The sequence below is a fragment of the Lineus longissimus genome, chromosome 8, assembly GCF_910592395.1.
Source record: "Lineus longissimus chromosome 8, tnLinLong1.2, whole genome shotgun sequence".
In the NCBI taxonomy this organism is placed as follows: domain Eukaryota; kingdom Metazoa; phylum Nemertea; class Pilidiophora; order Heteronemertea; family Lineidae; genus Lineus; species Lineus longissimus.
In genome coordinates, this window is record NC_088315.1 from 16,583,537 (window position 1) to 16,609,360 (window position 25,824).

At 42.4% G+C, this 25,824-nt stretch overlaps 5 protein-coding genes across 5 annotated transcripts; 3 read left to right on the forward strand and 2 right to left on the reverse strand.

The window, feature by feature from the left end:
* Positions 1-1,924: 1,924 nt before the first annotated feature.
* LOC135492983 (uncharacterized protein K02A2.6-like) lies at positions 1,925-2,869 on the forward strand. Its single transcript, XM_064779732.1, has one exon. The coding sequence runs from the start codon at positions 1,925-1,927 to the stop codon at positions 2,867-2,869; it is 945 nt and encodes a 314-aa protein (XP_064635802.1).
* A 1,287-nt stretch (positions 2,870-4,156) lies between these two features.
* Positions 4,157-8,707, reverse strand: LOC135492984 (uncharacterized). Its single transcript, XM_064779733.1, has one exon. It carries the CDS (start codon positions 8,705-8,707, stop codon positions 4,157-4,159), a length of 4,551 nt encoding a protein of 1,516 aa, XP_064635803.1.
* A 7,676-nt stretch (positions 8,708-16,383) lies between these two features.
* Positions 16,384-17,796, forward strand: LOC135492985 (myb/SANT-like DNA-binding domain-containing protein 3). Its single transcript, XM_064779734.1, has 2 exons — positions 16,384-16,798; positions 17,498-17,796. Exons 1-2 carry the CDS (start codon positions 16,384-16,386, stop codon positions 17,794-17,796), a joined length of 714 nt encoding a protein of 237 aa, XP_064635804.1.
* Positions 17,797-18,263: 467 nt separating this feature from the next.
* LOC135492986 (putative nuclease HARBI1) lies at positions 18,264-19,325 on the reverse strand. The gene has a single exon (XM_064779735.1). It carries the CDS (start codon positions 19,323-19,325, stop codon positions 18,264-18,266), a length of 1,062 nt encoding a protein of 353 aa, XP_064635805.1.
* An 819-nt stretch (positions 19,326-20,144) lies between these two features.
* Positions 20,145-22,180, forward strand: LOC135492987 (uncharacterized). Its single transcript, XM_064779737.1, has 2 exons — positions 20,145-20,609; positions 21,359-22,180. Exons 1-2 carry the CDS (start codon positions 20,145-20,147, stop codon positions 22,178-22,180), a joined length of 1,287 nt encoding a protein of 428 aa, XP_064635807.1.
* Positions 22,181-25,824: the final 3,644 nt, after the last annotated feature.

Genomic DNA, 25,824 nt, shown 5'->3' on the forward strand with positions numbered 1-25,824 from the left:
AGTTGCCAGCTGAAATTGGCAAAGCATGGCCAAATGCCCTTGTATTTAGTCATGTATGGCCACACTGATAGGCAGCCTCATAGCAGAGATGTCCTCTTTCATTTCCAATGTCATTTATCGGGTCTAGAAATGGCTAACTAGTCCAACTCGCAGAAAAGAATTACCCCTGTGGATTTTCTTTTCTGCGAGTTGGGCTAGTTAGCCATTTCTAGACCCGATAAATGACACTGGAAATGAGAGGGGGCATCTCTGATATGAGGCATCCTACCAGTGTGGCCAAACATGACCAAATTCAAGAGAATTTACCATGATTTGCTAATTTCAGCAGACAACTCGCAGAAAAGAATTACCCCTGTGGATTTTCTTTTCTGCGAGTTGGGCTATTTCGACATGTTTTGCCCATTGAATGGTACTGGGAATGAAAGAGGGCATCTCTAATATGAGGCATCCTACCAGTGTGGCCAAACATGGCCAAATTCAAGAGAATTTACCATAAATTGCCAATTTCAGCAGGCAACTCGCAGAAAAGAATTACCCCGGGGGTTTTCTTTTCTGCGAGTTAAACTAGCGCAACATTTCTAGACCAAATAAATGAGACTGGAAATAACAGAAAGCATCTCTGATATGAGACAGCCTATCAGTGTGGCCAAACATAGCCAAATTCAAGAGAATTTACCATAAATTGCCAATTTCAACTGGCAACTCGCAGAAAAGAATTACCCTGGGGGTTTTCTTTTCTGCGAGTTGGGCTAGTTAGCCATTTCTAGACCCAATAAATGACACTTGAAATGAGTGAGGGCATCTCTGATATGAGGCAGCCTATCAGTGTGGCCAAACATGGCCAAATTCAAGAGAATTTACCATAAATTGCCAATTTCAACTGGCAACTCGCAGAAAAGAATTACCCTGGGGGTTTTCTTTTCTGCGAGTTGGGCTAGTTAGCCATTTCTAGACCCAATAAATGACACTTGAAATGAGTGAGGGCATCTCTGATATGAGGCAGCCTATTGAATATTTTTTATTTGAATAAGGTTGCAACTGTGGATTGCAATAATCCTTGCACACTGGTCAGTTTCTGCCGGTGTCCTAACTGCAGATCGGCATAATGTATATATTAAAGCATGTGACTTTACCATCGGCACAGGTTTCCCTGTAATTATTGGAGTCCACTTGCACAGGTTTTACACCTTTGTGGCCCTCCTTTTGGGCACATTTTTATGTAAGTTTGTATATTTGTGTTATGTTTTGTATTATGTGTCCAATAAATCATTATTAATTAAAAAAAAAAAAAAAAATCAGTGTGGCCAAACATGGCCAAATTCAAGAGAATTTACCATAAATTGCCAATTTCAACTGGCAACTCGCAGAAAAGAATTACCCTGGGGTTTTTCTTTTCTGCGAGTTGGGCTAGTTAGCCATTTCTAGACCCAATAAATGACACTTGAAATGAGAGAGGGCATCTCTGATATGAGGCATCCTACCAGTGTGGCCAAACATGACCAAATTCAAGAGAATTTACCATGATTTGGCAATTTCAGCCAGGCAACTCGCAGAAAAGAATAACCATGGGGGTTTTCTTTTCTGCAAGTTGGGCTAGTTCAACATTTTTTGACCATTGATTACCAGTCGTTCATTACCAGTGTCATTGATTGGTTCTAGGAATGTCTAACTTAGTTGCCTGCTGAAATTAGCAAATTGTGGTAAATCCAACTCGCAACTCGCAGATGTAACTCGCAACTCGCAACTCGCATGAAAGTCGCACTCGCTGCAAAAAGTGCATGAGGGACATCTAGGAATAGAAATGTGTCGAAGACGTGCGCGGGAGGTCATATATTGGCCAGGACTAAATAGTCAAATCGCTGAAATGGTCTCAAAATGCACAACATGTCAGAAACATTGCAATAAACAGCAAAAGGAACCGCTCATGTCGCATCCCATACCGCAAAGGCCGTGGCAAAACATATCTAGTGATCTATGTGTGGTCTATGGGAAAGACTACTTAGTGATAGTTGATGCGTACTCAGGCTATTTCGAGATAGCACTGCTTGATGACACTACAAGTGAAACCATAATCAAACATTGTAAATCTATATTTGCGCGCCATGGAATACCTGACGAATTCTTCACAGACAATGGTTCTAATCTAGTTAGCCGGAACTTTCAAGCTTTCGCAAAAGCATGGGAATTTAAGCTGGTGACATCATCACCAAGATTCCCACAATCAAATGGACTAGTTGAAAAAGCTGTGCAGACCGTCAAGAAAATTCTCAAGAGAAGCTTCTCCACAGGAGAAGACCCGTATCTAGGACTTTTAGCATACAGGAGTACACCACGTGAAGCAGACATGGCATCGCCTGCCAAGTTGCTTATGGGTAGAAACCTGCGCACGAGGTTGCCAACGGCAACTTCACAACTCCTACCAGCGGATGCAGTCAAAGTTCAGCAGCAGATACAAACGCGACGGGATACGGCAAAGGCATTCTTTGATGGGAAGTCTAGAGCACTCAAACCCCTAAACCCCGGCGATAATGTTATCATAACCTCTCCGGATAAACAGGGATCCCCAGGAATTGTGGAACAGCAGACATCTGATCCGAGATCATATCTGGTCAGAACAAGGAATAACACTTTGCGACGTAACCGTAGACACCTCCGCCAGGTGCCCAGGGGCAGTATCCAGGAAAATGACCTGGAACAGGAAATTGAAGATGTAGACTCTGACGCAACAATCTTTAATGAAAGACTAGAATCTCGTGAGAATGAACTCCTCATAAACACTACGCCTGACACCCCGCAGTTAGTTACAACAAGGTCAGGTCGTCTTGTCAGACCACCGGATAGATATGGTCATGAGTTCAACTTATGCTAAAGTTACTCAACTCAACAGATGTGAATAGACTGATTAATTAGAGCAGACCAGCCTCTAATCTCTTGTGTTTAGGTTTCGGAAAATGCGTGTGGTTCTTATATAACTTTTAAATGTTTATGTTTTAGTATTAGCGTGACCTTAGTTCAGTTCATAGTTATTTTCATTCAGACATAACAAGGTGATTTACTTGCAGACTATTTGGATTAATCTTTATTCAGCGTCTCGTGCGATATGAGTTTTTGATGTTTGTAATTGACTCTTGGATTTGCAGTTAACTATTTTGTGTTGCTTTGCTTCCTCTCCGTAAGGGGGATGTTATGATATTACCTATTACTCGTTATACTAACCATACTAACCATATACCTTATATAGCTTACTAATCATCACGTGACCTGTATCTTTATATATCTTAGTTACTTTAATAAACTTGTCTTAAATGGCAAGATGATTCCTACACATTTACTAAATGGGAGTTGCAGCGATCGCAGATCTGATGGCGAACTAAACACGATGGTTTCATACTAACAACTGAATCATCATATCTTTATTTTCCCACAAATGTGGCATATTACAGACATCAAAGCAAACTGCGAACGTGAGAAAGTCCTAATCTAGCGCTACCCGTGGCCCCGGGTTAATCTAAAACAGATGTAGATTCTGGCAACGAAGCTCTGGGTGGTACCATATGTAATATCTGACACTCCCGGCCGAGCGAGATCTAAGTTGTGTTTACATCCAGTGAGCCGGTCACTTGACCTCAAGTTTCCGGAAATACGCGTGCATAAAGTGGGCCAGTCCCGAGTGACAGGTTGTCAACAATGAATCCTCAATTTACCCTAACGGTACTAAATGTAATCTAAACAAACTATGCACCTGCATTCCAATTAAAGTTGCGCGTGTACAATGTTGCTAAACATAACTCTATGACTAATACACAATAAGTGAAGAACCTTCAAATACAAAATGATGAAAAGATGATGCCAGAACTGATAATCCATTTCGTGTCGATGTTGCTGATCATAAAAAGTTCAATGTCTATTCTTTTGAATAATGTCTATTTGTCTTTTCTCATGGACGACAGGCGTCGTAACCCCGACGGAGGGAAGCTAAAACGGGTACTGCACCCCTGCTCATAGGGTGGCCCGTAGGTTGGCTAGGGGAAGGAGACACCTTATATTTCCTTAGTAGACGGGTCAAGACCTGGTCTACTTGCTACCCCATTAGTCCATTTGTCCATGTATCTGGCGTTCGGTAATCCATAGTGTGCTGGAGAGTTTCGGTTAAGGTTTACTGTTCGTAATAGTCTAGATTCTCCCTGATCCTCAGCCTAGTAAGGTCCGCGGTTGACCTTTTAGGGCGACTCGTTTCATTTCTGTTCAAAACAGTTTTTTCAGATGCGGTCTGCTCGATTAATTCGTCAACATTTAGCTCTAGCGGGTACAATTTTCCAATCGCGCGGTTTGATTTTCCAGTTGCGGTGCGCACTAGTGCTGACCGAGTCAATCCATCGATTCCTGGGTGCAGTTCCATGATTATTCCGAGTTTCCATTTTCTTCTGGGCGTGTCCTTGTCGTGTACTAGCACTACGTCGCCGAGTTTTATGACGTCACTTTTTGCGTTTTGCTTTCTGAGTTCATATTGATGCTGTTGCCGCAATCTCGCGAGGTATTCATCGTAGAAGCGTGTTCGGAACGTTTCTAGGAGTTGAGCGCGTTTGTGTGCTATTTTTTCAAGCTTATCGCGACCGGCGTATGTTGGATCAAATGATTCATTCTGCATGTCTTCATTTGGCAACAATGTGACATCATGTCCGTAGATGAGGTTATTTGGCGTGATGGCCTTCAGTTCCTTCGGATCCGCTGATAGATATGTAAGTGGTCTGTTGTTTATGGTAGCCTGGATTTCCTTAATCAGGGTCTGGAATTCGTCAATCGAGACTAGTGATTTGTTTAGAGTTTTCTTAAGTGCTAATTTGGTTACACCAATTAGTCTCTCGTGAACACCGGCGAACCAACTTGCTTGTACAGGCGCATATTTGAAATATATTCCTTTGTCGGTGAGGTGATTTTTGAAGCGGTCACTGCTAACAATGTTGTATAAGCGTTTGAGTTCTGCATCGGCTCCTGTGAAAGTTTTAGCATTGTCGCAATATATGAGGCTTGGTGTGGAATGTGTTGACGTGAATCGTCTGAAAGATCTGATGAAAGATTCCACTGTAAGATCCGGAGTGATTTCTAAGTGTACACCGCGTGTCGTGCAACAAGTGAAGAGGCAGACATACACTTTCTGAGTGGTGTTATTGACTCGCACGTAGAGATGCGATGTAAAGTCCACTGCTGTAGATTTGAAGGCGGTTAGATCGTTTATTCGAAATTCTGGTAGTGGTGGTGCGACGGGTGTGAGGTATGGCCGGCCTGCTACTTTCTTGCAGATGACGCAGCGTCCAATGACTTTCTTCACTGACGCCCGCATGGACGTAATCCAGTATTTGTTACGAAGGTGTGCCATGGTTGAGCCAACACCATAGTGAACCATGGTATGATGAGCGTTTTGAATGACCAATGTTGTCAGGTAGGATCGGTGGGGCAGTAGAATCGGATATTTGCGGTCCGGTGCCACATCAGCGGCGGAGATTCTCCCCCCGCAGCGGATAATGTTCGATTTATCTATGAATAGTCCGAGCTGGTTAATGATGGCTTGGCGTTTAGGAAACCTGGTAGCCCTCCCGGAGTGGAGGCATTGGAAGTAGGTCAGTACGTCTGCATATGCTGTGGTTTGGATATGTGATATCCATAATTTCTCGGCTTTGTTTACATCCTCTGCAGTAAGCATGCTACGGTTGATTGGTCCTGACCTGAAGGCGCGTGTCACAAGCGCGGTGACTCGGAGAAGTTTCTGCAATGAGCTAAACCTGTTGATATCTATGACATTGCTTATGTTTATGTTTTGACTGGCTGGTTGAAAAACATTTGCCATTTCTACTCCTGCGGCAAGGGTTATCGCGATTTCAGGTTTGTCCTGTATATTCTTGAGGGGCCATGTATGCCTTGGCTGGGTTAACCATTTAGGTCCTGTGATCCATGACGATCTCTGTAATTCTTCATGTGTAGCACCTCGGGACAGGATATCGGCGGAATTTTCATCTGTTGCCACGTGATACCATGAGTTGGGGTTGGATTTCTCCCGGATGATGTTTACACGATTCTGTACGAAGGGTTTGAGTTTCTTTCCTGACTTCAACCAGTAGAGGGCGATTTCAGAGTCTGTGGTGTAGGTAATTTCAATCGCTGGGTAGTCCTTTGCGTAGATTTTACGCAGGGTGTCGCCGAATTCAACTCCCATCACCATGGCCATCAGTTCAAGTTTTGGTACTGTTTGGTGTGCGTTTTTGCTGGATATGACTTTGTTTTTGGATCCTAACAGCGCGATAGTGGTATCCTGTTTAGCGTAGGCGACGCATCCAAGTGCGGTGGTTGGACATGCGTCACAGAATATAATGATTTCAAGTGGTTTTTTGGTGTTGGCACCTAGCCAACGTGGTAGTTTCACATCATTCACCTGTCTGAGGTTTTCGGCTATCTTTATCCATTGTTCTTGGTCCTGTGATGACAAGTTTTCATCCCAATTGCTATTTTGCTTCCAGAGTTTATTTACAAATGCTTTGGCGGGAACAGTCATTGGTGCTATTAACCCCAGTGGGTCGAAAACGGAAGCGGTTAGTGAAGTTGCGATCCGCTTTGTAAGTGCCTGTGGCAATGGTAACTCCTTTTTTGCAATGAACAGTTTATCCGATTTGGTGGCCCATTTGAGACCGAGGACTCCGACGTCATTTGACTTAGTTTGTAATCCGTCTGCTTGAATCTGGTTGGTAAGCTTTTCTGAGTTTGAGCCCCATTGACGGAGATGCATGGCGGCGGCATTTAACAATCCACGTGATTCATGATAGTATGCTAATCCTTCTTCATCAGTGTCCACTCCAGTTAAGAGATTGTCCACATACAGTTTATTTTGCATATCTTTAGCCACAGGAGAATCAGCATGGGCGGCGAGATGCTTTTGTAGCGTAATGGCAAGGGCAAAGGGGCTTGATACATTGCCGAATATTATCGTGTTACAGGCGTATGGTACAATTTCCTTTGTGACGTCATTATCCTTATACCAAAGAAATTTCACGTACTTTCGGTCGCATTCCATCAGTCGTACGGATAGAAATGCGCGGGCGATGTCGGCGGTGAGTCCTATTTTGGCAACACGAAAGCGCATCAGCAATTCATTCAAATCCTGCAGCATGTTTGGTCCTTCGTACAGGCAGTCGTTCAGAGATGGAGATCCGCTGCTTGCATCAAACACGATCCTGACGGGTGTGGTCTCACTGTCTCGTAGGACTGGGAAGTGAGGGACGTAGTAACCTTCGGTGTCAGCTGTAGACTCATGGGAGATTTCAGACACAAAGTCTTTCTCTATGTTTTCACGCATGACATTGACGTAGGCATCAATTAAATCTAACTTACGCAATCTTCCCATGACTTGTTTTATTCTCGATTTGCAGGTTTCCAGATTGTTGGGCAGCTCAGGATGGTCTGTCCTCCATGGCAGGGGCACGTAATATCGGCTATCCTTGTATTGTATTTTGCTCAGGTATTCGTCTTTGAACTTTTGGTCGTATTCCGTGTCGGTGACGTCACTGGTATGCAAGGCATTGGCTTGTAGGTATGATTCTAAAAAGGCAAGTTCGTTATCCTGGATCGCTACCTTATGAGGTGTAGCTTCACTTGAAGCAGTGGTGATAATGGTGGGTGTCATTTTTGGCCTCAGCGGTCCAGAGACGAAGCATCCTATATTACTGAACTGGACAGTCGGCCCGTCTCCTTTTACCATGCGGTTTTCGAGGAATTCGAATGCGAAATCAACTCCTAACATTAAATCGATAGTCAGGGCCCTATCTGAGAAATCATTGGCTAAATCAAGCCCAGCAATATAATTATACTCCTGGCAGGCGTCCCAGCCTATCTGAGTGATGGGTTTCACGATTTCATCGTTTGATATGAGGGCCTCGATGGTTTGAATTCCGTCATTTGTTTTAACGTTGACGTAGGCTGCGTCATAGATGCGTTTGGTGACGTGTCCGGCGAATCCATTCACATTTAGCGGTCTTTTACGGTGGGGTTTCAATCCTAACCTTGTAGCGGCTTCCTTGCTGATGTAAGTTACCATACTTCCTCTATCGATGAGGACACCGGCGATGGTTTCTTTGTCGTCATTTAGGAGTTTGACTTTCCCGGTTTCGAGTAGGATGATATCCATTTCCTGTTCTTTGGGTTTAGACTTTTCCTGGTTTTGAGTCTCACTTGGGATGGCATGTGTATTTTCGGTATCCAGTGGGTTTGCGATTGGCGGTTGTTCCTTTCTAACGGTAACGGTACAATGACTTTGTGGCGCAATGGCACAGCCACTAGTTGCGTGTTGTTGAGAATTATTTCGAGGCGGGTTTATTCTGGATGAATTGGCGAAATAATCATGCAGACTGGTGTGATGAAACCGGTCGCATGTGCGGCATCTTTTTAGATTTTGACATTCCCGGTAGAAATGCGGTCCGAGGCAGTTGGAGCAAAGTTTATGTTGACGCACGGCAATGAACTTTTCATGCGCTGGTAGTTTGCACTCGAAAGGGTTATGCGGTCCTGCACAGAAAGGGCACACTTTTGGTCGGTTGTAGTTTTGCGGCGGTGGTTTAGTATAAGTAGTATTCGGCACACTCACGAACGATTCCACGGAGATCCTGTTATTTCCTGCGTGAGAATTATTCCTCTGCTGCGTTGCTGTCGTTGGTGTATCCATTCTTTCGCTTATATTCTCTAATTCCTCAGTGAATCGATCCATGAATTTTTTAACCTGGAAACGGTCTCCTTGACCGGCGGTACCGATTTTCTCGCGCAGAAATTTTGGTAATTTTCTTTCAATGACAGGAACTATAAAGGTTGCACATTGTTCTATTGATACATCCATATTTTCAAGTGACCGTATGTCACCAAGAATCTTGTTGTGAAATTCCCGGAGGCTGGCGTAGTGACCCCCTGGCGGAGTTATATCAAGGAGGTTGTAGGACTGTAAAAACACAGTTTTCTCTATTTATTCAGGAGAGCCTCACCTATACAAACCTATAACAGATGTGTTAAATTTATTATCTAGAAATATCTACATGTACCAAAAAAAATCCATGTCGAGTGCCATAAAACAGGAGTTATTCGCCGTTGAATCGGCCTGAGTTTTCGAATTTGTTACAGTCATCTGCTAGCGCTGTGGTAACCATAGTTGACAGAGACTTGCTGACACTTTCCGAATCCCAACACAGTCGTTGAAGGCACAAAAAACGGTTCCTTGACGAGACCGGTAACGGATCGAGCTGGTCTCGTTGTGGGTTAGAACTTGGGACCTCTGGACCTGATTTTTATCGTCTAATCCTTTATGTCACGAATTCATTGTTACGAATGGCATGTGTACTTTCCAGTGCTTCTTTTTATGTAAAAAAAATTGGCACAAGGGCGTATTTTTGCACCATTCGTGCCATTTTCAGTTTCAAAGCGACCTTAAGAAATTACCTCTTGGCAAAATAGACAAAAGTATCTTCCAAAGACGGGTTGACCAAATTACTTTTAGCTTCAGAATTTGGCAACGCCAACAGGTTATTTCGGTTCTTGCCCGATTTGAAAAAAAAAACCACTTCAAATTGTTTGTCGATATTGATGCTGAACCTTTTTCTTCCAAATTCCAGGTTTCAATATTTCTCTCCTTGCTATTCCCAAACACTTGCACTTCGAATTTCTCCAGGGTAATTGATTTTTGTTAAAGATACCGAGAATGACGAAGACAACACGATATTGATTATGGGATCGTTTAGGCCAGGAAATATGAAATACTTTTATTAACAAAGTAGAGGAAGAGCAGGAGTGCATGTAACACCACATAAACATAGGATGAAACCCTAGGTACATATGAGAATAAATATGTCACATGTAATAATAAAGATTGGGTTAAGGTCACGTGAACCTGTAATAGCACGAACAACCATTCAAAACGATCAATAAGGTTTACGACACCATAAGCTCAGTGCTAATAAGGATGAATGGGTTGAACACTTCTTCTAAACTACTGTAATAAGGTAACGTCTACCCCGATCATTTACTGTGAACATATATGGGAACGTATTCATGGATTTGCCAGACTCGTGAATAAATTGCGGCACAAATACTGTTCCGCCGAGAATGACAACTTTTTGTTCATGACGACATCACTTTGAGGGCATCAGGTGGTCTTCCCGTCTTTGAAAGCGGATACCGTGAATCAGGCCTTGGAACCCGTTGGCTCCATCGCGAACAAATAATGGCAATTTTGTTAAGAGACATTCGGCGATAAATGACCTTTTTAACATTGACCATAATATGACCAGATACAGTTTTCTTTTTGATAAGTCGAGATAGCGTGATAAACAGTCGGTCAAAACACGGAAAACCTTTGAAATCGCCAGTCACTGCTGGATCTCGGTCGGGAATGCGAAACTAATTTCTCTAATCCATGATGTCATGAATAAATAACCATGATAGTATCCGATAACGGGGAACGGAACGAGAACCGTTTGCGGTAATACTGCGTTGTTCTTCCCTCATGATATTTTCTTTAACTGTGACACGCACACACAGAGCTTTCAATAGAGAGTAATTATATACCTATCAATGCTTGTTGCTTATTATGTTATATGTTTGTCACGGTGATATGCCTTTAAGGAGCTAACATGGTAAGCGAGTGGGGTCCTAGTGCATCTAAAACATCGTAGTTGTCACATCACATTTAACAAGTCTGCAAAAAATGTAACGTTCTAATGTTACATGTATATATAATATGATCACAAGATTCTAATATATGCAATACCTATCCACTTCTTTCGAACATGTTTACATCAGAAATCGGTAGACATATCACTGTGACATTTTCTGCCCGCATAAAAACAACACGAGATTACACGAAGAGTATATGACTGAAGCCACCCAATTGTTGGTTGCAAGATGAAAATAATATGAAAATATTTCCAAATCTTTGACCTCACCCCAGTTCCAGTATTTCCCTAAACTGCATAATTTGTGGTTGACTATTAGAACCGTGTCTGACACTAGACAACAGCAGTGACCATCTGCGTTTGTTGACAGATTTCAGTGAGTTCGTTCCGCTTGAATTCTAGTGTTAAAACAGACCTGTCTTCTTCTCTCGCTATGTAACATATTTGGAATTAATGCAGGGTAAAGAAAGCGATAACATATAAAAGTTAGTGATTATCAGCTCTATTTTTTGGTAATGTTGAGGTACAAAAATCGCAAGTTATAGCCGTCACCGTATGTGTGCAGGCAAACAATTACTTAAGCACAGTCAATTCAACCGAACTTGATAAATGTTTAAAAAAAACATTATCACGGCTAAAAGTACATGTAACAAGTAAGTTATACTTTATTAGTTAGGCTTTATTATATGGTTACTAGATCTTGTTCACTTTACGATAAAGATGCAAGTGCATCAATTAAAAGCTTTCTTTGAATGCCTGATCTTCCTTTCCTTCTGATACGACAGATATCGGGTTATAGGGGTGGTCAGTTTTGTTGAGATAATTCTGAAACGAATAAAAAACAACAACCGAAGATTAGGTTTGAATACATCTGATGAAGCATGCCCATATTTTGAAACAATCACACACGTGTATGTACACACCAGAAATGCTTATGCAACCAGTTAATTTGCCGACATCTGTACATGTAGCAACTCAAACATTTTCCTCAACTAGACCCTCCGATGAAGGTAACACTCGGAGGACTACTGGACGGTAGTTCTTCACACCATACAATTTTCGTTGTGGGTCGACCATGATACTTTCAAGTTTAGGGGATCTGAAGTCTTGGGGGTCATTTTGGATCTTTTTGGCCCGTGAATCAACTTCCAGCCGTGAACGGTCAATTTTACCCCGGAGGCCATATCATTTCGGGTACTGAACTGAAGCTAAGATATTGGAAAAAAAAACATCCATGCTGGTGACTGTGACCATGTATCAGAAATTCAAATAATTTTTTGTATACAGCTCAAGTCTAGCGCAGACCAGACAACTCTCGAGGTCTGCTGACGCCACTCGGCGACCTTGGTCAACCATGTCAGTTAAACTGATGAAGTTCATAGTGTATGAACGAAATATTCACTCCGAAATCATCTATAACGTTCATAAAATCATCCTCACCAAGGAGATGAATCATTTTGATCCATACTCTTCTTCTTCTTCATCTTATGGCGACTAGACAATATGTATCTCGCTACGAAACGAGGTATTCTGTTGATTTCCAAAGGTGGTTTATTGCTCTAACATAAAAATAATTGCGATTTCCTTTCCATCCAGTTCAACTGAGAACTAAATATTTTGCCCTGATTGAAAAACACTCTGCTTACGTCGTTTGTAATAACTTGTGGGTCGGTAAAATAAAAATGCAGTTATGCCCAATGCCCTACTGCAGTTATCACGCATGCACATTTGCTGAAACTTGGTATTTAGAGTTTTTGTATATTTACCCAGCTTACATTTCGGAGTATATATTTACGCAATTGTAAGTTTTCAAATTTAACATATTTTTCTAACGATCTGCGCATACCTTCAACGATACTAATCGAGGGCAGGAAAACGTCCTCTTTGAGGTTCTCACAAACTACATATACTTACTGACGCATAAGTTAATCCGTTTCTCCGCTCGTCTATGGAGGCCCCAGAACCAACCCAGCAATAACAGTGGTCTTCCAAATCGATGATGTAAATATTATCACTCTGCAAACAGAAGATACGAAACATCAGTCATCGAACTCTAGTTGTAAAAAGACAAGAATTTACGCTACCACTTGTTGCACTTGAGCACGTCTTGGCAACTGTGCCGCTGAAATAACTCGTATCCCACGTTTGCGTATCGAATCGTTCAGCATATGCGCCAAGCAGACGCGCATATTAGGTCTTAAAGGCCATATATCAAGGTTTTTGCCATTTTCTGCTGTAAGACGATTTCAAAAGTGTACCTAACACTTTATACAATACAGAAAACCAAATGCAATTGGCTCCATCCATTTTGAAGATATAGCCAATTATGTGTTTGACAACTTGATTACCTGATCAGGCTAGCAACTGGCTTGTTAGAGCCAGGCGGCGGGTTCAGCAAAAGTTGTGATGTAGATCAGGTTATCTGTACATGTCATGCAATCATAAAAGCAGGAGGGCCTTAATTAATTATGCACACCTGGAAGTAAAGTGTTTCATTCACTATGGTGTATTGTGTGGCTCCGAATTGTGTCAAGGCTAGCACAAAGAACAATCGAATGACGGATGGGACCCATTTTCATGAATTTCCAAAGCCAGTTGAACGAGAGAGGAGGAAGCTGTGGATTCGGAAGTGCAAACGTTTGGAGTGTTGGAAGCCTGGGCCTTCGGCCAAACTTTGCAGTGATCACTTTATCGATACGGATTATCACATGAAGCCGGATATCTGCATCCAACTGAATATTAAATGCCACTTGTTAAAAACAGCTGTTCCATCTGTATTCGATTTGACCAACCCCACTTACATGCGACAGCCTCCAAAGGAACATTCGTTAGCCAAAAAACGTAAACATCAAGAACTGAGTTGAACACTATTTCATGATTTATACACTGCTGATGCACACAACACTCATACTACCCAAATGGCGCATGTCATCCACTGTACAGTGGCTACACAACCATGTCAATTGCATTTAATGCCCGAGGCTGAGGTCGGTTGTTATACATAATGTGTAGGCCCTATTGGGGCCTGTGATACCGCATAGTGTCTTCTTGTGTTCCAGCCATAGCAAGGTGACAGCGAGGTGACAGCGACACAGGTCAGTGTCAGTGACAGCCACTGTCAATGACAGATTATTGTCATCTGACATCTAGGCCTATCTAACGTTGCACGGCATTATATCGTCACGTCAAGATGATTGTGCATAATACCGTCACTTTTCAATAGTAGTTCAGCGTCATGACATCACTGGCGATACAACACAGACGAGGCGAAACAATATTGTGCAACATTAGTCTGTTCAAAAATCATACATGTTATGCATCTGCAACCATCTATCAATGTCTTCTTTGCTATATCGGCAGGTCTGCCATGCAAATTCAGTTCAGGGCGTTCATCCTCCACTTCCCAATCACTTTCGTCCGAATGATCACTCTCATTATGATCTAGTGATATCAATGGCTCGAACATGTACGGCTCAACGTTTAAATATCCTTCTGTATCGACCAAAACATCCTCAAATTCACTGCTCTCACTCTCTGAACTGTATGCGGAAGCCATCTTGCTTTGTTCTGACTGACCTGATCTACGTCATCAAAAAATCCCCTAGCGGCCACATGTGGAACTAATCTAAAGTTGTGTGTGGTGGGAAATTCAAATAGTTTCAAATTGAAAATTGAAATAACTAAATAATGACTTTATTATTAGAATTTTTTTAATGTCTGGGATCTTGTTTTTTTTCCCCCTCAACATATTTCATGAGTATCAAGCATGTTTTCAAACCTTGATATATGGCCTTTAAGTGTGTTGAAATGAATGATACGACATATCCTGTCTACGATCTCGATGGCCTAGTAGTTTAGGCGTCCGCCTCGTGAACGGAAGGTCGAAGGTTCAAGGCACGCTGGTAACCTCTTTCCGATGCGGCCGGTTGGTTAGCCGCCAGCTAGTTAAATGTAGGGTACAAACTGCCTTCTCGCCAGGCGCCTGGCATTAGAGATAAGAGTTTGGAAGTAAAGAGTGTCTCATAAGCCAAAAGCTACTGGTCCTTTCATTAGGGGCGATACTATAATAAACTAACTTTAGTTTTTTATACTGTATCTGAGAACTGGCTGGAGGAGTATTGTATACATACAAAAGATATCAGCTCTATCGTATTACATGTCTTATCCGTTCGTTGAACAGGGGGAGAATGAACTTTTCCAAACTGTTGCTACTTCAAACATTTTTTTCATTCCTGACAAAACAATTTTCTCAAATTACCGCCCAGCAAAATGTGAATAAGAATGTATTTGCCAGACATTTGGCACAAATGTGTTTACGACGTTTACGACGCCGAGAGTTTTTTCACCTGATATTATCGATTTCTCGCTCGTAAGATGTTTCAATCCTTTACCACTCCGGAAATTAATCATCAAGCTCTTGTAAACCAGACAGTGTCGCATTCGTCCAAATAGAAAAAAGTGGTACAAACTGATTTTTTCCATTTCATGGGTCAATCATTGATAAGAGTTGTTGGCACAGTCCAAAAACGATGTCACGTTGCAGATCATAATGGTACGCGAATTTAGCGCGGTACTCCTTTAATTTTGAAAACCAGAAAATCTGAAGATAACCTCCACGTCCGGCATCTATTAACCAGTCTATGCGAACAAATCAATCGCCTGTGGCTTAAGGATGATTTGGGCATGATGATCTGGTATTTCCAAAAAAACGTCAACGTACAAATCTCGACTCGCCGACATTTTCCTTCTTTCAAGGAAGGTTTCGATTGGAACCGGAGCCAAGAGTTCCAAATTCGATGGGATACAGGCGTGGTGATCGAGTGTCTCCCGATCACGTCCTTTAAAAAACCCATGAAGAGTACTATTCACCCAGGTTTATTTTCAGCTGACAAAAGAGGAAAATTACTTACGTTTAACTTGTCTTTAGATACATCACTCCCGCTCGCTTTTTCTTCCATGTCTAGCGAACCGTCCGCATCGGTGACCCTAAATACAAACAAGTAAAATGACACAATCGACTCGTGAATACACGGCGACTGGGAAAGGACATCACATTATTTTGTTTCTTCTGAACTATCTCCACCAATGGGTTCATCTCGATCCACCAGAGTTCATCTCGTATTTCCGAAATAAAATTTCATGTTAAAAAATATATCATGCGATGTATTTTCCCAGCCACCGTACGAATAATTCAGTGCAATTTTGTTGAATTGTCATATTGAACACATGCTAGTGGGTTTTGAATATACTGTGTAAACGCTATTTAGCCAGTTTCGGTGCGCCTGTTTCACATAGGCCTACTACACGTAAAATACTGGCCCGTATTCTAGAAGACTCCTGAAATATAGGGTTAGGTGAACCTTTCCAAAGGTCCACTTTGCTAAGGTTAACCTATCGTAAGGTGAACTTGTGGCCTATTCTGAAAGTTTCCTAATCCTTTTCCTTTCGTAAGGTGAACCTAAAGGAACGACTTCGCCTGAGGAGTTCCTTTAGGAAAGTACACTTTCCTTCAGGTGGACCTGAAGGTGTTCCTAACCATGTTGCCGGGCGTTGAACAATAGCCTGCCACGCACTGCGAGCAGAGGTCAGGCAGGACACGTTGACTGATAATAGGCCTGAGTCGCAGTTTAACAGTGTGAATTCGTGGTTGTTCCAGAGGTACAGTACATTGCTGCACTCCATGATGGATGATCTTAAAAAAGAAGGGAAGAAACGAAGAAATTCGACCGATGTCGAGAGGCAACTTCTGTTGCAGTTGGTTGAAAGCGAGAAGGGAATTATTGAACAGAGGGAAAACAGTTCTAAAGTGTGGAGACAGAAGGAAACTGCATGGGAGACAATTTTGAAACGGTACAACAGCCAGAAAAATGTTTCCAAATTGGACATAAAGGCCATAAAAAAAATGTGGGACAATATGAAGGCTAAGGCCAAAAAAGACGTTTCCAAGGAAAAGAAAGCCAGGCATCGCACAGGTGGTGGAGTGATGGAAGAAGAGGACAAAGCCGATGATTCAGCCCACACAGTAGCATCGATATATAGCGACGTCATAGAGCCTTTAGACAATGATGTTGACGATGATGCAGGGTATCATGTCCCAGGTTGGTAGTGCTACATGCACCATCAATGCACACCGCATCCTACCCTCGCATATTTTATGAACAGCCTAGCCCTGGGCTTATGTTACATGCACGAGTGAAGGTTCGGCTATCCTCAGAGAATTAAATGAAGCCAAATATATCCTAATTATTTTATTTAATGGAGCTGCTTTCACATCAACAAATTACCATACGCCGATGTAAAGAAATAAATGTCCAGGGAATACAAGTCCGGCTTCTTGATGTCCAATTGAATTTCTATTTTAGGATTGTGGCCACGTCACTCAATCCAACCCAAACTTTCCACAATGCCTGGTTATTGTAAAGACGACTTACAATCCAGGGGATTTTCATTCCTTTCAGTCTTGTTGTTAACTGGTTTACATTGAAACCAGTGCAAATGTATAAAAACAAATTTGGTTGGCCTGAAGTAAATTCAGAAATATGAGGGTTGATATCAATAACATTTCCATACTTTCAGTATAATATTGGCCTTGACATTTTTTCCAGTGAATCGCCATGGAGTGAAACCAACTGCAGCTGTTGGCTCATCGCAATCCCCCAGCGACGCTTCGTTTTTCGATGAAGCTCATAGGCCGTCAACCTCCGCGGAACTGCCGAACTCCCAGTAACTTGAAACTTCAAGTGATCCTGCTACTCCTTCGATCCAACCAATCCTAATTCGTGAGTCAGATTCTGCAGCCAAAGTAACCAAGCGTAAATCTACCCCTGATGAGCCACCGTGCAGTGCATCTGCCTATCAGTCAGTGATGAACATGCAGCAGATAGAGCATGAGCTACAGGTCAAACGTTACAAGCAGCAAATATTCATGCAAGAAACTGAAGAGGAACGCCGCATTGCCGAACACGAACAGCGCATGAAGGTTTGGAAACTGCAGGAGACGTTGCTGACAGATCTCATCAAACGGCAAAGAAACTCACGTGATGGAGATGACTCAAGTACGATTTCGATTTCCCGTGTACTTGCACAGTTGGAGTAAATTGTCAAGAGATGCACCCAAATCGAAACAGGCATAAAATCAAGTCTTGTGTTCGTTATTTCAATAAAGCTAACCAGTCCCTTGGTCGATTCCTAGGACAACCCCCCCCCCCCCCCCACCCCCCCACCCCCACCCCCCAGGATAACCCCGAGGTCAATTCCACTATTTATATGTTCCCAACCTCAAAAATATAAGTCAAGGGTATTATACAGTACGCCTGTGCTGACGCCACCGTCTGATGCCCCTGACCTCTAATTTGGAGGTCGGAAACATAAGTGGAATTGTCCTCGAGGGGGAATTGTCTGGAGGCAATTGTCTGGGGGATCATCACGAAAGGGATGCTACTATATTGATCCAGGTTACCAGGGTGACAGAGGAACCTGTGCAAAGCCTATCACCATGTTCGAGAAATACGAACAGGGGACTGATTAGCTTTCACATGTTTCGTAGTATTTGCCACCTTAGTATTATTGAAAATACTGCTGGACGATTGCTTGCCTCACAGCATTTCCCAGCAAATCATTCCCTTCAATAGCAAGTTCTTCATCAATTGGCTCCGGAGCATCTCTGTCGAAGTCGGGTTCGGCGAGGTCGACTGCAATGTTGTGCAACACGGCTGTTGCAGTGATGATCAACATAGCTGTGTCCAGTTTAACACGAACGCCTGTTCGTAGGCATGGAAAGCGGCGTTTCCAAACTCCAAACATGCGTTCCACAACACTACGGGTGCGTTTCTGTGCAGTGTTGTAACTGGTTTCTGCGTGACCATGTGGATTTCGGAAAGGAGTCATGAGAAATGACCTGCAAGGGTATCCGGAATCTCCAAGTAACAGACCGTTAAATTCATCATTTTCAAAACGGGCACAAACCATACTGTTATCCAAAATACGCGAATCGTGCGTGGAGCCAGGCCACCTTGCTACAATGTTAATGAACTTCATGTCTGCATCGGCTATTCCCTGCACGTTCAGAGACATGAAACCTTTACGGCATCTGTAGATTTCTCTGTTCGCCACACTTGGAGCCTGGATGGGTACATGTGTTCCATCAATGCACCCCAAGACACGTGTAAAGCTGTTTTTTTCGAAGAACTTGTGATGCATCATTATGGCATCATTGTCATTCGGGATTCGGATGTAATTCCTCGCTTTTCTAGCAATGGCTAGGGATACTTTGGCAACTATCCGACTCGCTGCTGGTTGCGAAACATTGTTAGGGTCACCACAAACGATCTGAAATGTTCCCGTGGCGTAGAAACGTAGGGCCACTTGTAGCTGAATAACCGGCGGAATCGGGTGTCCTCGATTATTCTGAGCAGGGGGGATTTCATCGGCGATGATGTTCAGCACATAATTGAATCCTGCTTTAGTGAACCGGTACCGTTTTCGGAAATTTTCGTCATTTAGTTCATGAATATCGTCCCGATACTGTCCACGCGGTTGCCTCACCACCACTCTTTGGTCTATCCTGGGTTGATAAACAGCCCGCACACGATTTAACGCAGCAATTCTTTGAAGAAAGTCACCCATCTTCTCGGCTGTCTGTGCACAAGTGACAGAAATCAGCCTGTAAGGAACACTTTTAGGATACCCCAAGGGTATCCTAACGATTTAAGGTGGAGATGAGCCCAAAGTTAGGAATTCCTTATCCTAAAAAACCTTCTAGAAATGGGTCAACCTTTGCATTAGGAGAGGATTTTCAGGTATACCTTTGGCGGTATTTTAGGATGCTTCTAGAATAGAAAATGGTGAAGGTGTCACTAAAAGGGCCGTTTTAGGGCCACCTTACGCTTTTAGGAGTCTTCTAGAATACGGGCCACTGTCTTCTCCCACTTAACCGAGCGCCAGGAAAATGGCTCGAAAATGACTAAGTCCAGAAACATGGCAGTCTGTAGTATTTTACGGGTGGGCTGCAAACATTCAATATGACAGCCAATTATAGTGACCAATGGATATAGGAAGACAACCTTGTAAATGTTGTCAATTCAATAACGCCTGGTCGTGGCCAGGGCCAGTAATCCGTGTAGTCAGGGTGATGATTATTGAAGTTACGTAAGTCTATTACAAGTCCATGTAAATGGTTGACCGATCCAGAGTCTTTTAAATGAATTTATTTTATCCAATCGATTATGGAATCGTTTTCTTGAGGGAAAAATCCAATAAAGGGAACTTTCGTGTCAAATGTCACAATTGTTTCTGCCATCTTGCTTTGACCACGTTCTTCTGGTAATGGCCGCTGTACACGGTCAATCATTTTCATCAAACTTTTTCATCAATCTTTTTGGTCAAATTTGTATGTAGAGGGTCCCGCCATACACGGTCAATCATTTTCATCCAATCATTCACAAAATGGCTCCCGTGCAGTCAAGACTGCTTGTGGCCGTTGTTGCGGCAGCTGCCGTTGCTGCTATGGCAGTAGCCATGGCCGCATTGAAGAAGAAACGACGACGACGACGCCGATATTGGACACGGCCATGGATCCTTCGAAGAGCATCCAAAGGGGCATATGCCATGCTAAACGAGGAGCTCAGGCTGGAAGACCCCGCTTCTTACAAAAACTATCTGCGTATGGATGAAGAGATATTTGCTGATCTCGTTGATAGAGTCACTCCATACGTTTATAGGTCAGACACCAATATGCGCCAGGCAATCACTCCTGCCGAACGTTTAGCGGTGACGTTGCGTTTCTTGGCAACTGGAGAAACATTCCAAAGTCTAGAGTTCTCAACAAGGATTAGCGCCTGCACGATAGGTAGAATTGTTCCAGAGATGTGCGATGCCCTCTACACGGTTTTGAAAGGCGATTTCATAAAGGTAATACGAACACTATGAAAATGACACTGCAATGTTTTCCTTTTAATCATTTTTTATTTCTTGCTGTAGCTGACTTTACAATAACAAAATACTTAAATGCACAATCATTCAGTACTGTAAAATGTTTGCATCATGGCATTACCAAGAATATCAGCGGTGTTCCCCATGCTACATGCATTTGAAGTTGTTACATTTGGAAAATCTTTACGACTAGGCAGACCGTTATACGTCATGATGGAACACTGCTGGTTGTAACCATGTTTTCCAGGAGGAACTGTTGCATTATTAATGTGCTGCGGAGGGACTCTTCTAGTCAACTGAGTATTTCTGCCCAACTCAGACTCTTGCGCATCAAGAAGCGCCATGTTTATTTTCCTTTTTGCACTTTGCCTTATGTCAGCATGCTGCAGGCTGCGCATTTCGCAAGCCACAAATTTACCAAAAATATCAAATTGGTCCTCGTTCTGCGTTGGTGTACTAGTGCTTTCATTCATGTTTGCTGACAACAGCATCTTTCAATTCAGTCAAAGCATCAGCTGCTGTGTGCAACATCGACTCCTCTACAGAACGACTCTTTTTCGCCCTTGGTTTAGGTCTACTCGGTTCCTAGGATGTGCACGGTTTTGCTGAGTATCCTACCGATGGCGTTCCAGGACGTGGTGATTCATCATGCAACTCTTGGTCGGAGTCGTCATTAGCAGAGGAGTCCTGAAAGTGGAGGTTAACATTGCAACTTTTCCTTTTTTCAGATGCCAGCGAACGCACAAGAGTGGCTTCAGGTTTCTAGAGATTTTGAGTACAGATGGAATCTATCCCACTGTCTTGGAGCTATCGACGGCAAACATGTGACTTTTCGCCCACCTCTGAAGTGTGGATCGTACTTTTTCAACTACAAGAATACCCATAGTTTGATTCTATTCGCTTTGGTTGATGCAGACTATAAATTTCTTATGATTGACGCAGGGACAAATGGCCGTGTGGGAGATGGGGGTGTTTTTGCTAAAAGTGACCTAAACAAGGCTATAGTAGACGGAAGTATAGATTTTCCAGATGCTGAACCCCTGAAATATTGTACCGCCCCAATTCCTTATTTTTTGGTAGGAGACGATGCATTCCCTCTGCATACTTACATGATGAAACCGTACCCGTTCCGAAACCTTGATATTGACCACAGAATTTTTAACTACAGGCTGAGCAGGGCGAGACGCGTTGTTGAGAATGCGTTTGGGATTCTGGCAAATCGCTTCAGAGTCCTTCTTGCACCGATGTTATTATCACCCGATAAGGTAGAGAGAGTAATCCTTGCTACATGCGCCCTTCACAACTATCTCCGCACGAGGAGCCCTGCTCGGTACTTCCCTCCTAGTTCCATGGATAGAGAAGACACGAGCAGAGGCCAGGTAACAGATGGTGATTGGAGAGAGGTGAGAAAGTCGGAAGTAGCATATGAACGCATCTCATCTCAAGCTGGCAACAGGTCTACAAATGCGGCTCAGGCTCAGAGAGACTACCTTTGCTCCTATGTCAATAATATTGGTCGAGTATCGTGGCAAGGTAAATTTGCAGCGTAGAATGAGGCAGCCATTCTTGTATAACTGTGTGTGTACAGTCAGTGAATAATTCTGTTGTAGTCAGAGAAATAAAATGATGTTAAGAATTAATTACCTTGTCAAGTGTATCATTGCAATCTGTGCCTCTCGACATTGAGCAAGAACTGGGCCTCGCCTCTACGTGGTCCTTAAGAAAGAGCAGCTTCTGGAACCACCATACGGTTGGCTTGTGCACATCCTTTGCCGCAGCACCACTTCTTTTGGTCTTGTTTATCTTCTCCATTTCCCTAGCAAAGTTGCTGCGTAGCCCGTTCATTTTTTTCTTCACGTCATCAACCGTGCAGTCACTCTTTTCCTTGCAGACATCCTCAAGTACCTCTTGGTAGGCCAGTTCCTTCTTAACGCGATTGTGGTACAGGGCATCTTTGGTGTTGTATAGGATTGGGTGGGCCCTATACGACTCTATCATGATTTCCACTGCCCTCTGCGTCCAGCCCATGTTGTCGTCTATGAGAGGCAAACTGTGGAATCTAGGCCTTGCATTACAAACCCGTCAAATTGCATAACCACCGTCATCATGAAGGAGGAATGGACGATCATTGATTTCGGTGAACCCACGAACAATTCAATTCAATAGGGTTAATTGTTCAATAAATATCCATGCCCGCTGTACACGGTCAAATTTTATCAATTCGTCATTCAAAAATAGGACCGGCTCTATTCCATCAATCTTTGATTGATGGAAAATATTTCATCCAATTTCCCACCATACACGATCAATCTTTTCGGTCAAATTTTTTTCATCCAATTTTGAGGGATCGTGTACAGCGGGCATAAGATGCACGCAATCCGATGGAGTTTGTGGGTAGGCCTAGCAGGCACCATGATGATCTTAACGTATGGAATGGAGTATGGAAATGATGTTGACAGCCCTGACCCTGATACCACTACTGATGATGATGATGTAGATGATGCTAACCAAGCTGTACCGGGTGCACGTAGGCACCAGAAAAGCTACAGTCTCAATCAGAAGATTGACCTTATCGAGACATACCAATTGGAGCATGCTATAGGATTACGTCATGCTGAAACTGCGACATCCTGTGCTAGACACCACCGCATAGCACCGCAGACATTTAGACGTTCGATAAGCACACAGGATGACTTGTTTGCCCTCAGAGATAAATCAACTCAAGACCATAGAAGACGGAGGAGACAACGGCAACACGGAACTGATCCACAAGGTAGTTTTTCTTCAAGCATTCTATTCCTCGCTAAATGAATTTCCTTCTTTGTTGGCCTATACTGACTGGAATAAGTCCGCTTCTGTGTCATGGACGGAAGAATAAGTCGCATGATACATCAAAGCGACTGACCCTGACCATGCCTTTAACAATCAGTATTATTGTTCCAGGGACCTTTATTCTTAGGACTAACATTTCGTTCATACCAGTGGTCATCACCAATCAATATTTCCAAAGATGTTAAACGTGTTAGCTTTTTTATTTCAGCACAGTGGCCCGAAATGGAAAACAATTTGAACACCTGGTTCCTTGAGTGCCGAAGACTTGGTTTCCCTGTTTCCGTTGAGGATATTAAAGGGCAAGCTGGAAGAGAATTTCGGCAATGGTGGGCAGAGCTTCCGAACGAAACGAAGGCCAAAAGACAAGAACAGAGACCCCTGCTATACCTTTTCCATGCATCTGCACATTGGCTTAGCAACTTTATGGAAAGGTGAGCTTTATTCCGCTGTTGCATGGATCGGCCTTAACGTATGGATTGTATTCGGTGAATTTTAACAATATGCAAATTCCATTTCAGGAAACAAATCAGCTATCGAAGGAAGACCAACGATTCAAGGGGGTTACCTGACAACGCCCAGGCTTTAGTTGCCGACTACCGGGGAGATTTTGCCGACCTCATCAGCGACGCTGATTTTGATGTCATCATGAACATGAATGAGACGTTCGTGTTGTTTGATATGGTGCCAAGATCAACAATGGAAGTAAATCCCGTTTGGATAATAAAATTGATTGGTAAATTAATAAGTAAATCTGTTCTTTAATTCATTCGTTGACAGCAAGACTTCTTTATTGGGACATTCTGCAGACCCATGAAGCTGGCTTTATCATAGACACTAGATTAGAAATTTCTGGTCAACCAACACTATAGGCATACAACGAGGACGCTAGTTGTATTGTATTCATTCATTCAGTACAGGACTACCCCATGTCAATGTTCATGTCTTTTATCCACTTACGTGGAAGACATTGGCATTGCCCACGAAAAGGGAGTCAATGATCAGCTGTGGCTGTTCTTTCTAATGTTCGCCTGCCACCAGTAAAATCGGCCTATTCATTTGGACTCAGTCATTTTACGATTCACCCGCGCTCGGTTAAGTGGGAGAAGACAGTATACCTTTTGTACAGGTGTATGGCAAGCAGAGTGTCCAGTAATTAAAAAAAACTAGATTTATTCAAAGAAACCTGTTTTTTTACCTAATGAACTAAGTTTATTTGGAAAAAATATAAGTTTTTTTAAAACAACCTTGTTTATTTGCTAATAAAGCGAGTTTCTTTTTTTACTTTCTTTCATAATAAAGTAGGTTTTTTAACATCAACTAACATTTTATGCTAAAAAACCTGGTTTTTTACCTAAAAAACTTGTTTTTTTACCACATAATCGTATAAAATATAAGTTTATGTACAGAAATGTCCATTTATTCAATAAAACAAGGTTTATTACCAAAACAACCTAGTTTATTTAAAAAAACTAAGTTTATTACTAATAAACCTAGTTTTTTTTTTAAAACTGGTTTATTAGAAAACTTACATTTTTAAACCTCGATCCTACCTACATTGAGTTATCTGGGATGAGGTTAGGGTCTCACTAACTAGTTTACAGAGTGCAGTGCAGTGCAGCATTACAAAGCTTTCCCATGTATGAATGCGGTGATCAGGATGACTAGGAACGAGGTTCAATAGTGATACCGGATTGTATGCTACATGTGCTACCGCTAGCGCAAGAATCGCACTGGCTACAGGGCAGTAGTACCACGAGGTGCCGAGGTTGCCCATCCTCGTCCCGATAACATCGCGGATTTGTGTACAGGTTTTATTGCAAAAAACTAAGTTGTTTTGTATAAAACCAAGTTTTTACGTAAAAAGGTAGGTTTATTAGCCATTTGTCCAGGTATTGTTAATAAACCAAGATTATTTTCTATAAAACTAAGTTTATTACCACTGGATGAAAAACTTATATTTTAGGGAATAAAACCAAGTTTATTTGTTAAACTTGACATTTGTGGATATAAACAAGGTTTATTAGGTAAAAACTTGGTTTCATTAAAGAAACTCGGTTTATTAGCTAATAAACAAGGTTGTTTTAAAAAACTATATTTTTTCCAAATAAACTTAGTTTATTTGGTAAAAAAACAGGTTTTTTGAATAAAACTATTTTTTTTAATTACTGGACACTCCGCTTGCCATACAGGTGCCCTTCAACCGGCTAAATAGTGTATACACGATAAGTTCGATCGCCGGTAAGTTACTTTTAGATTTATACTGTAAATTGATTGACCATGCGATACAGTACAAAGTCTTAATTAGACAAGTCGAGACAACATGTAAATAGGCCGTACTACAATCCACTAAACAGTCGGTCGA